The 12,914-nt window shown below is 37.9% G+C and overlaps 1 protein-coding gene across 3 annotated transcripts; it reads right to left on the bottom strand.

Annotated features, from left to right (window-relative positions):
* Nucleotides 1-327: 327 nt before the first annotated feature.
* LOC133852561 (amino-acid permease BAT1 homolog) lies at nt 328-10,164 on the bottom strand. Of its 3 annotated transcripts, XM_062289342.1 has the most exons (9): nt 9,846-10,164; nt 9,480-9,740; nt 4,115-4,375; nt 2,815-2,833; nt 2,474-2,693; nt 2,191-2,372; nt 1,381-1,670; nt 1,165-1,294; nt 328-746 (listed from the first exon to the last, which is right to left on the bottom strand). In XM_062289342.1, exons 1-9 carry the CDS (start codon nt 9,977-9,979, stop codon nt 399-401), a joined length of 1,845 nt encoding a protein of 614 aa, XP_062145326.1. In that variant the 5' UTR covers nt 9,980-10,164; the 3' UTR covers nt 328-398. The 3 variants fall into 3 exon arrangements, with proteins under 3 accessions (XP_062145326.1, XP_062145319.1, XP_062145324.1); XM_062289335.1 differs by lacking the exon at nt 4,115-4,375; XM_062289340.1 differs by lacking the exons at nt 9,480-9,740; nt 9,846-10,164 and adding an exon at nt 4,520-4,909.
* Nucleotides 10,165-12,914: the final 2,750 nt, after the last annotated feature.

Consider the following 12,914-nt stretch of genomic DNA (forward strand, 5'->3'; position numbering starts at 1 on the left):
AGAAATTATTTACACTCAAGGAAATTCGAACTTTAGATCTCAAAATCTAACTGATGGTATAAATTATAATGAAGTTATAGTTTGAATGGATTAAATGTCGGAAATTGAAGTTTGAAAATATCTTTTAAAAAAAAAAAAAAATTGTCAGTTTGGGAAAGCAAAGTATAATCTTCCCTACATTCTACACGTTTTCTTCTATAAGCAATTTTTTGCAGTGCTCTTTAGATGGAAAGGGTTATGCCCGCATGATCACTAGGATTAAGAATATAGTTGTCGCTCATCAACTTTTGACTTTTGATAGAAAGGAGAAATTGAAAGAGTTGAATTAAAAAGAAAAAGAAAAAAAAATCATATTCTATTGATGTTTGTCAGAAATGAAGATCAATGATTATACAGGATCAGGTATTTATGTTGGTTATAGGACCTCTAAACCAGTGACGAGCACTGAATATCCAAGAAGAAACAGTAAGAATGAACAAACAGCCAACTGCAACAGGAGTATAGTTGAGTGTCTGATTGGTGATGGGATAGGATACAGGCAATGAGAAGAGGACTGAGATGGTTACCACCCAAAGAACAGCAACCCATCCAATCAGGACCCCATAGCGGCCCAAATTGAAAGGTCCTGGGATAAACGACTTGCGTGCCAAAGTCACCCTGAAGAAGATGGGTAGGGCATAAGCAATGTACAGTCCAATAGTTGCTATGGATACCATTGCCTCAAATGCCACTGTGCTCCCAAGAGACTGCAGAGAGAGAGAGAGAGAGAGCAAGTATACCATTAGTGGTTCAAGGAACAACAGAGATAAAAAAAAATTTAATATGTAAAGAGGTTATATTCTACCATTCGAGGTGTGTCCAATTCTTATCCAAGAATATCTTAGATGCATTTGATACATTTCAAATTTTAACATGTTTATAGGATGATAGTTTTCACTACATGGATATGATACAAATATGACTCCCTTGGGCCTTGTAGGGGTAGATACAAATATAGCCAGCAATTCTCATTATTACCTACCGAAAGAGAAATTTTCTAACAGTGCATCAGCAACTCTAGTGCATAGTTATAAGCAACAAAATCTTAATACGCAATGTTATAATGGCAAGAAAAACATATGTTAATTGAAAAAAGAAAAAGAAAAAAGGAGGAGATGTGCATACCGTCAGTGCCATGCAAAATGATACAAAGGCAGAGAGCCAAACTGCATTTATGGGGACCTCCTGCCCGTTTACTTTATGCCAAACTGATGAAAATGGCATGGCTCCATCTCTAGAGAATGCATAAGCCATCCTGAAAATGAATATGAAGCAGTAAGTAGCTAAGGGATCAAAACTCCCCAAGTGACTCCTATTATATGAGGATAAGTATATGCTTACCTTGAGTTGCTAGTAACTGAACTCATACCACAGAAAAATATGGCGACAGCAACCACTCCCAAGCAAATAATCCCCCCAACTCCATTGCCATATCTACTCTTAAATGCTAGGTAGAATATTTCAGCAATGGCATAACCACCAGCATCGTTGTTTTCATCTAAAAGGTATGAGATGTTAGTTACTGCAAAGGTGATGCCAAGTATGTAACCCCATCCAACAATAATAGATATCCCAATGGAGCTGATTATTCCTCTTGGTCCATTCTTATCTGCGCTCTTGGTTTCCTCTGTCTAGAAATAGAAATTCAAAGGAAATTGGAAGATTCAGTATTGGTTAAATGATCACCATTAAGCCATCAGCAGAAAGAAAAGCGAAGGCTCAAAAAATGACATAAGTTCCATATTAGATTTCCCCCCCCCCCCCCCCCCCCCCCACCCCCCGAGATTATGGTTATTTAGAAGTAAATTAAATGGACTAATCAATATGCAAGTAGAATAAAAAAAAAGCACCTGATTTTGTGAATGTGGATATGTTTTAAAATAGCAATTAGCCAACCTCAAGAAACTTGAAACCATTGATATTCACTCGAATTGCATATTAACAAAACAAAACATCCATGGTAGAGTTACATATCATCTGAAATTCCTACGATCTTGTTATTAAGACAGCTGTCCATTTTATTGAGGTAGGATCTTTCTTGATCCAACAAAAGCTTTGAAATTTCTCAGACAAGTCAAGATTGACATGTTTCTTTCTGCTTCTGAAGGCAGTGATTTTATTTGAGGAGATGAAAAGAACAAAGCAACTTACCATATGAGCAGAGGCATCATACCCTGTTAGGGTATACTGGCTCATTAGAAGTCCCAGAACAAATATATATAATTTATTGTTGATTCCATCACCATTATCGGTGTTGAAGTGAGTGAAAACGAACTTGGCACTAGCTCTCTCCTTCGCAACAGAGGGAATGAGAATCATAAGAACAAAGACGCCTAAGGATGCCAAGAAACATTAGAGATCCAAGGAAGAGATTGCCTCAAGCAATAACAGGGGGAATCTGGAAAAGGAAAAAATGCTAGGAAACTCTTCATACCTATTATGTTCCATACAGCAGCTAACTGTCCAAAGAAAGATAACCAAGAGATCGAAAGACTGTTTATGATTGCATGTAGGAGTAAAATTCCCCCGTGGAAACCTATAACAACATATTTAGACGCCTCGTATCCACCTCCATTTTTTCCACCCGTGCTAAGTAAAATCATCACTTGAATCAGCTGCGCTAGCGAAAAATCTACACTTGTTGTAACAGCCCACTGCAAATGAAAAGGTATCTAAACAGGTTAGAGTTTATAACAGACAGTATCACATCCAAAACAAGCTTGACCTCCCAGTGGATTTTGAAGGACTTGAAACTCCAGGAATGCCGAGTAATACCTGACCAACAATATTGAACCTGCAAAAACATTAAAATTATGTACTGTGTATCAGAAGATGTGATTGCACAAGACCAACTTTTCCTTATCTTATGATTACTTGACCAGCTGCTTAAGCAATATATCTAAAATTTTAGGCAGTGACTGCAAGAAAAGGACAATGAACATTCCACTCTTTGGTTCTGAGAAAAATGGAATTTAATATGAGCTGGTTAAAAGCACAAGATTATTCTGCAATCCAATCCCAAATATAATGAACTAGTTCCATTACTGTTTCCCATTGACACTCTTTTGGATTTTCCCAATATTAACCTGATCTTAGAAGTAAAAGGAAAACTAAAACATACTTCGCCCCGCCCCCCTAAAGAATAAAAATAAAGAGAAGAGAAGAAACAAAAAGTAGCAATGTTTGTATTGCTAATTTTGATTACTTAACTGTACCAGCCATATTTGGTAACTTTGCTTATGACAGCCGCTATATACTGTAAGAAGCACGTAATTACTGATTATAAAAATAAACAAGACAGTAGCAAGCAACTTGTGCTGAGCACATTTTAGAGTAAGCCTAAAACTTAAAGGAAAATGCTTGGGCAATTTCCCTACAAAATGACTTGGAGAAATGATTAAGAGTATATAGTTGAAAAGTTAGCTACTAATTAATTAAATTGACAAGTCAAAATATTTTGATTAATCATTTTACAAATTATGAATTATCACATCAGTTTGAAAAAAGAAAAAAGAAAAAAAAGTTGTAGTACCCCTAGCAGCATTCAAACTTAAATCAAGCTTCTCCCTTGAGCACTTGACAATTAGTTTCTTTCCTTGGACCTTAAATGTCTGGCAAGGGTTAATTGGTACACTTTTTTTAGCCCAAATGAAACAAAACTAGCATAACAATCAAGTTAGAAGAACCAAAACCCTTAAAAATTGAGAAGTTGTGAAGAACATAAATTTCAAGCTCATGAAGCCACTTATGCCGTGGTCCACTATGATTGACGAATTCTCTAAAACCCAATTAATTCCTCGAAGTATTGCAGATCCCAAGAATTTGTAACTCTTAAATTCCAAGAATCGCTTGAACTCCTCAACAAGTAAATAACTTTCTCTAAGTCCAATCACAGCAATAAGGTATCAAATAAGGAGAATGCACAGCAAAAAGATATGATAAAAGCAATCAACGAGTGAAACAAATTTTTTCCCCCATGTCTTTGACGAATTATTGTAAATCAAAGTTTATAGGGCAAACCAACAAAGTAAGCGGAAATTGAACTCGTGAGAAAACTAGCTGAGAAAATGATTACCAGCCAGTCATCCATGAGGCATAGGGTGCCCATCGTGGGCCAGCAAGCTTGGCACTCCAATAGTAGAGACCACCAGAGGTAGGATAAGAGGAACAAATCTCAGCCATGGACAACCCAACAAGCATGGTGAAAGTACCGGCTATTAACCAGCCATAAGTGAGAGAAACTGGCCCACCATAGTTTAGCCCAGTGTTGTAAAGGGTGGTTACACCAGTAAGCACAGAAATGATTGAAAATGAAAACGCAAAGTTCGATACCACCCTGCAGTTCCCAACCAAACCCATAAACCAAAAACCACGTCAACATTCAACCCCATTATTTTGCTATGAATTGGGGATCAAAAGGCCGAACAAAGCAAAAGAACGGGGGAAAAAAACTAAGAAAAGGGGTATTGTGAATATTTACGATAGATCACGCTTGAGTTCTTGTTTGTAGCCGAGCTCATTGAGACGGGTATGTCCTGAATCAACCAAGACGCCGCCGTTTTCACCACCGGAAACCATCTTCTAAGAGCAGAGACAGAGGTAGAGAATTTTAAACAGTGAGAAAGAGAAGAAAAAGAATGCGTTTGGATATTTCAACCAAACAGCCAATCTGTTTCCCTCCCTTCTAGGAGTCTCTCTCTCTCTCTCTCACTCTGAACCTGATGGGCCCTCTTACTTATGTAATGGCAATAGCGAATCCTCTCTTTATTCAAAGGAGCAATCGCATATGCGTGTACAAAAGAAATGGCTAGTTTTGGACTGTAGCTCTCTTCTTCCTGGTCAACCAAAGCCGCCGATAACGCGAATCCACACTTGTAATTTGTATAGCTGGAGCAGAAGGGGGGATCGTAACGTGTTTTGAACTTTCCAGTTCCCACCTGTTTGATTTCCTTCCCGGTTCCCACCTTGTTTGGACTGTAGTCCTCTCTTTTTTTACCTTTTTTGGTATATATATATATATATATATATATATATATAGCTCTTAACCGTAAGAATATTCCCAGCAGTTTTTCTAGCAGTTTTCCGATTATTTTCCTTAAATATAGAGAATAAAACTACTTTTTACTTCCCTATCAAAATACATATCACAGTAGCTTTCCTTCATTTTTCCTTACATCATTAAAATATTATTTTTTTTACTTTTACTTTAATTAAAAGTAAGAAAAATAAGATAAAGTATGAGGGAGATAATATATTTTTGAAATAAACAATTAAATGGGAAGTGAAACAAAAACTTTAGGGAAGCTGCTGTGGAAGGGTTTTTGTAACTTTTTTGAAATTTTTCCTAAAACTTAAGGAACAGACCTCCTTTAGAGAAGCTGCTGTGAATGCTCTAATACCTGAAGAGTCAAATTCACAGAGAAAAATACCACAACCACTTGGATGATTGGAGATGACTTTTATCGTTACAAGACCATGCATCGATATGTTGCAGACATTGTATGGCTAGCTCTAATGAGAACAAATCCTTTTTAGAAAAGCTGCTATGACTGCTCTAAGTGACTAAGTTAAAGACAATGATAATTTAAAGATCAAAAGGAAGATGCTATCTTTTATGAAATGAATGAATGAAAATTAAATCAGTTTAGTTTGTCCATATATATATATATTATCTATTTTTGGGCCAAGTAGGAAGGGGAATAATATCCTCTTTATTTTAAGTGAAAGTGAGAGGATATATTTGACTATTCAAATTTTATTTTATACTATTTAACGGTGTACATAATGCCACATATTTAAAAGTTTTATTATGAAATAAATTCTCGAGAGAGAGCCTAATAAACGACAGGCTTCTATTAGGTCACCCACCAAAATTACCATAACACCCAACAACCCATAGCCGAAAGGGCCTAAAAAGGTTGACGACCCACAACTAATGGAGGCCGTAGGCCATAGACAGAGTACTAACGAAAATTCCTAAAACCCTGTAAAGGAAAGCAAGGGACAATGAATATAAGCAAAACATGAGACAATTCACACGTGTACGCCTAATTAGCCTATCCCACTAGGCTGATTCTTTTTTTTTTTTTTAACAAAGCTCCATAACCTTCATCGATGAAACGAAACCCCAAAGGGGATTACAACAAGGCAAAAGCCTCAGAACCAATACAGGAGCAAAAAAACTGAGAACCACCGCCAAAAGGCTACAACAGTGCCCGTAGGCCAAGGTAGTGAATAAAGTTGAAGAAACTTCATCCACTAAGTCAGGAAAATCCTGACTTAAAGCAGCTACCAAAAGGTAGACTGTGAGCAAAGATACAAGAATTTACAAATTCAAACAGAAAAAAACCAAAAAACCAACATCATGAGAACCGCGACCGGAGCTTAGGACATGTTGAGCACGCACAGACTCCGGGAACCCTTCCCGCCATCGAACGACCTTCAGAAGACCAGATCGACACGAAACGAAGCCGGAAAAGCAAATTGTGACCCTCATGCGCAAACCCAGGGAGGACACTCCTCGGCGCGTGCTAACCACGCGCCGCGCAGGAAAGAACCACACAGTTCCGTCGAGTGATGACTGAAACTAGAAGAGGCCGGCGACCACGAAAGAAAAGCTCCTGTCGACGAACACCCAGCCAACGCTTACAGATCTAGAAAAAAAGCACACCTTCACCAAATACCCACCGACATCCGCCATACCCACAGGCCAGAGCTTGGGAATCTTCATGTTTACACCAACAACAACAAAAACAAAAACAAAACAACATAAGAAAATACCAGTCTCACCGGATCAAAGTCCGGGAGGGACCACAGCTCCACAACCCTAAGGTTGGGAGAACAAGACATCCACCACTGGAGACCAGTGGGATGACAAAAAACCACCCTAGCCCATGAAGGCTAGGGAAAGACCAGCACCAGGAGGGGGAGACGTGAAGCCTCCCCCCCCCAGCAAAACAAGCTTTAAGCTTTAAAGTTCTCTCCCTGTCTCTAGAACCTTTCACACAGAGAGAGAGTGTGTGTTCTTTTTTTCCCACTAGGCTGATTCTTGATTCTTTTAAAAAACAAAAATTATAGGCACTATGGGTGCCATATAAGCCCAATAAAATAAAAGTGAAATTAAAATTGAGCATTTAGAGGGTTTTTTTTTTTTTTTTTTTTTTTTTTTAATGTGAGCATTTAAAGTTACTTCAACACAAATTGCCTCTCACTAGTAGCCTGCATTTTATGCGGTCCCATGGATAGAGCGAGAGAATTAATTAGCACGTTGGTCAAATGGATAAATGACAGCTAATCACATTGAAATTTCAAAATGAAGGCTAGAGAAATGTATGAACTTGACTTCCACACATTTCAATGTGTCTACAGTAAGTCAAATTTTCAATAAAGCCTATTATTTTTATGTTACTAATTTATTTCATTCCCTTATGGCGTTATGTCTCGATTATTACGAACACAATATAAAATTATAACATAGAGTAACGTGCAAGATAGAGGGTTAGGACTTAGGAGTATTCTCAGTTGAGTAATATATATTATAATAAATATTAATTAAACTCATAAATGGTAGAATACTAGAATCCAACTTGTATATTTTTTATATATATATATATATATATATATATATATATATATATATATATATATATATGATTTCTCTTAATATTATATAATCTCCTGATTAGATTCTTGCACGATTCTAAACGTGAAGGTGAGAGGATATAAATCCATGCACGATTCAATCCTGATTCTAATTGACCAGACAAGATATTGACAGCTTAGTTTTGCATGTTTGCGGATTAGTTTAGGCCACTCTTATCGGAAGCAACGACTTTTACCAGATTTGAAGTTTCCGCCGAAGAAGAAAAGTACAAGAGATTTTGGTTCACACAAAACATATTCATATCTGTCACACCAAAACTATGTTCTTAAAAGATCACGACACGTCACACAAGTATACGTTAAGTAGTTAACCCATTAACAGATTACATAACAAACGATTGGTTTTTCATCATTGAGCAATGCTAAAACAGTGCGCTAAGCCAAAATTGGGCTTGGGCCGGATGATCCAGAATAGCTAGTGTCATGCATAGAAATTGGTGCTTAAACTTATTGGATCATGTTTGTGATTGTCAGATAAGACCATAGCCCATGGTTATAATTGGGCTGTTAAAACCTGAGCCCTCTTACTAGATTTGGCCCATCTATAGACCTAGAGGCCCTTTTATACGGTCATGGCAGAAAACAAGAGTTTTTTGCCTACCAATAAACACTCAATACGTCAGTTTAGCACACCAAAGTACCATAGGGTGAAAACACTCAATCACACCAAATTCATACACCTAACCCGCCACCGCTGCCACCATAACCGGAGTCGCCACCAATGGGCCGGCTGGCGGAGTCGACCTGGGCCAACGGTGAGTGACAACCTGGCCGACGATGAGTGACGCCCGGACAGAAGGGTTGGCCCGAAGGCCACCCCCAGGTTCGGGCCAACCCCAGACCCCGGGGGTGGCCGCAAGGCCGCCCCATGGACTGAGGGTAGCCACGCTGCCACCCCCCAGTGGCCGGGGGTGGCCGCGCAAAGCCTGGTGTGGCCATCGAGCCAGTCCAGCCGTGGAGTTGCCGATCTCGGGTGTTCGACGTGGCCGCGTGAGGCAATGGCTCTATGGCCGGGAGGATTTTTGGTTTTTGTTTTTTCTAAAGACTAAAAGAGTGAAAGAAGGAAGGATGATCCGGTGTTTTGCCGACATTTACTTTTTTTGTTTTTTTTTGTTCCATGCTAATATGTCAACCTCTTATAGGTGGGTAGAAAGGTCTTGATTTTTGCCACCACCGAATAGAAGTTATACTCATATATATATATATATATATATGGTAGAGGAGGCCATCATCGTAGCACTCCAAGAGTCCAAAGAGCCTAAATGATTGAAAACTACAAGTGCTTCATCAAGTTCTGAGTTGAGTCATAATGTGACTTAGGCTCACTAAGACATCAATGAGACTCAAAATAACTAACACTAATTACACATGTGTAGAAATTCTCGTTGCAGGATTCGAACCCACAGCTTAACACCCTAGTGCTTACCCAACTACTTAAATTGTTTTTGAGATCAATGGACCACCACTACCTATGTTTAATTAAAGGCTATATTAAAGAACAGATATCGTATACCTAAGAAACAACTTCAAAAGATCGCAAGGTAAATTAATGTCAACCCAAAAATTGGTTTAAATATTTAATAGGTCATCTTCTTTATACCCTCTTTGCCAGTAGACTTGATTTCTTTCTTCTTCTTCTTTTTATTTACTATTATTATTATTATTATTATTATTTTATAACCAAGTAAAATGCTATAACTTCAAGAAACGAAAGAAAAGTCAATCATTACTATTGGCTATTGCTACGCTGCGATAGAAAAAGGGAATCACGAACATACCAACCAGTGAGCCAAGAAGCTAAAGGGGCCCAGTCGTTCCCGCAGAGCATGGCACTCCAAAAGTAGAGCCCACCAGAAGTTGGAAAAGCAGAGCAAATCTCAGCCATCGATAGGCCCACTATGAGAGTGAACATGCCCACCACTGGCCATCCATAAACCATGGTAAGGGGCCCACCGTATGTGAGACCCGTACTGTACGTCGTGGTCAGACCGGTGATCACCGATATTATGGAGAAAGTCACCGAGAAGTTTGCTATTGCCCTGCACAGCGCAACACATTAACACAACCCATTACTTCTCATCGGACAAAAAGAAATAGAAAGGAAAAAAAAAAAAAGAATAAAGAAAGCGTGCGTGCACACGTACGAGAGGCCCCGGCTGAGTTCTTGCTTGTAACCGAGCTGCTTCAGGCGCACATCATCGGAAGCAATGGCGTCTCCTTCCCCAAGAGGGTGATAGGGGCCTCCCTGTTCAGCAATTCGAATTCCGGTTGCTTCCATTTTGCCTCACAATAACCCTGGGCCGGCAATCTGATTCTTGATTTCTTATAGCTACCTGTAAAGAAATAATTTGTTGCCAAACAAAAAAAAAAACTTGCAATCTAACAGTCAATCTATACTGTAATAAAGATTTCAAAGAGTGGGAGAGCTTTGACAAGTTGCTAGCTTCCAGTATTTTTACTTATTTGGAAGGAAAAAGGTGGGTGGCCAAATCTGCGGAATGCGTGTTTCTCTATTATTATAGTTGGGGTATCTCCGGGTTATTACGTGGCCAATAATATCATACAGCACCCCTAAAAAAAAAAAAAAAAAAAAAATTAATATCATACGGCAAATATTGAGGCCATCATTTACTGCTTCACTGGTTTTGACGGTGTACGCAATTTCCAGGCCAGATATGCCATAATTTCCAGCACCCTTAGTTAAAATAGTTGGTCAAAAAGTAATAATTGTCTGCTTTAACTACTAGTCATTTTTTTATTCTCTATTTTTTTTAAAAAAAAAAAAAATTATTATATTCTTACCGAAACTTATATTTTTGAAAATTCAACTTCTTTTTGGTCACATTTTTCCATATTTAACAAAATCCAAGTGCATAGACGTACCTTTTTTTTCTAAATAAATTAATTATATTTTGGAATCTCTGATCTCTTCCATCCTTCCATTCAGCATATCTTTGATCTCCTGTCCAGAGAATGCTGCCTTTCTGACCGTTAAACTCGGCTTTTTTCTTTTATTATTTTTTTAATTAGGATCTAGTCAAATTATTTCATAAAATTTTTACTAGACTCATCTGATAAGATAATTAAATTTTTATTTAATCAAATGAATTTCATAATTGAATTTTTACAATCAAATTCTTTCAAATTTAAACAAATAATTTTTTTTTAAAAATCCTCATCTTCCTCTCTCTATCTTCAATTTTATTTTATTTTTTCAAAAAAAAAAACTTCACTCTAAAAGACAGACATGAATCAAATCCAATCAATAAATTAAGGAAGGTAATCCGAATAATTGCACTTGGAAAATGCCACCAAGAAAAAGAAAAAAACAATGCAATTGGCAACTTTGAGTTACAAGTTACAACGTACGGGTGAGCTTTTTTCACAGTTTTCACAAATAGCTCACTTGTAGGAGGAACGCATAGACGTCTCAAACTTTTCCACAACTTTGAGAGAAGAAGAAACACAAGTGAAAGAAAAGAAAAATACTTATACACAGTACAGTACGTCTGAGGTTGCATTAGATTAAAGGCAGCTATTTCGCGAGCTGAGTAGACGTTATCCTCTTATAGATTTCCAAAACCAACTTGGCGTCAACTTCCTGACCACATGAAGAAACCATGGAAATCTGTCGGCCTTTAGGAACCCTCTTTCCTCCGAACAAATCAACGTTGTTTGGGTTCCCAACGTTGCTGGCCAAGCGAATCATCATGTCAACATATGCATCGTGGAACTTTGCCAAGAGCTTAATTGGCGAAACAATATTAATGTTAAACCTGATCAGCTTCCGGGTTCTTCCTGTCCTCCATAGCCGGCGATGAGCCGTACTCCCCTCGCCCCCAAGCCTTGCAATCTTGAGCTTCCTTCTATTGCTATTTGCACCACTTAGCCGTTGGTATCTTCTCCTCCTCCAGTACCTCTTCAAGTTTTCATAATATGCAGAAGGAACAATCTCCATTTTTGCTACTGTACGAGCTCGAGAGAGAGAGACGTTGACTAGCTAGAGATGCTTGTCTGAGAGATATATGTGGAAAGAGGCGAGTGAGAGATGCTTAATTTATCTAGGAGGGAAAGGAAGAAGTACTGGTACAAATTCAAATGGTGTTTGAATAAAGAATTGCTGTTATCGATATTCCGGGAGACATGGACAAAGATAACGGTGCATATATGGTCAAAATAGCCTTTCTGACCAGGTTAAGGTTCGGTAATCGAGTAGAATAGATTAAAAGTTTTGAGATATTCTAATGCATGGCTTCATTCACAGGTCTTTATCAAGAGTCTAGTACTCATTATTTGTCTTCAATCGAACTCTTTTTAGCATACTTTGATGAAGTAGATATATATTGGACGGCCAAATTTTATCAACGGATACAGCTTTTTGCCAACCATACAATATTCTCCGATGGCTAAGTTTGCAAAAATCAAAAATTATTTGGCGCTCCATTTTCCAAAGACTTTTTTTTATGAGAGTGGATATACGTATAGTCGCGATTATGGGGCCTATTGATATGACCTTCTTTATTTCGAGCGTTTATTGATAAGATGATGCTTTGTTGGCCTTTGTCAGATTTTGTGCTGGAATCACAAAGTAGTTATCATCAATGCTACAATCTGGATACTTCTTTTGGGGAGAATTAATTAATTTTTTTTTTTTTAAACAAATTAATCATATGTTTGTCTCTCTCTTTGTTAGGATTTAAGAAACAGTCAGTACTGACTTCCTCCGCAGAAAATATTATTTATTGTTTATTTTTATCAGGAGAATCATTCTATGGCCATGGCGAAATGCTTATATATATTTTTGTTTTTTTTTAACATCAATAGCCGCAAAAAAGTTAATATAGTACCAGGACCAACCATAAAATAAACTAGAATTGGGTAAAAAAAAGATAGTGATTGGGGAACAACCCTTAGCATAACTTGAACACAACCCAACATACATTGGGTGGGCCGTGTGCTTTTAACATTTCTTAAAAAAAAATTACCCAGTCCAATGTTTCTTGGTTTAGGCGCCAAGAAAAACGCCACTAATAACTATGGGGTTTTAAAAGCAATCCACAAGTGAGCATTAAGCAGTAGCAAGAGATTTTGAATGCTTCTCCCTCATTTGGGAATGGGACTTTCTTCTAACTATTGTTGCTATTAAGGACCCCCTCCTCTTCTCTCATTAGGCCTCTTTGCTCCTATTATTTTTGGAGCACTAATACATATGG

Source organism: Alnus glutinosa, chromosome 1 (assembly GCF_958979055.1).
Source record: "Alnus glutinosa chromosome 1, dhAlnGlut1.1, whole genome shotgun sequence".
NCBI lineage: Eukaryota > Viridiplantae > Streptophyta > Magnoliopsida > Fagales > Betulaceae > Alnus > Alnus glutinosa.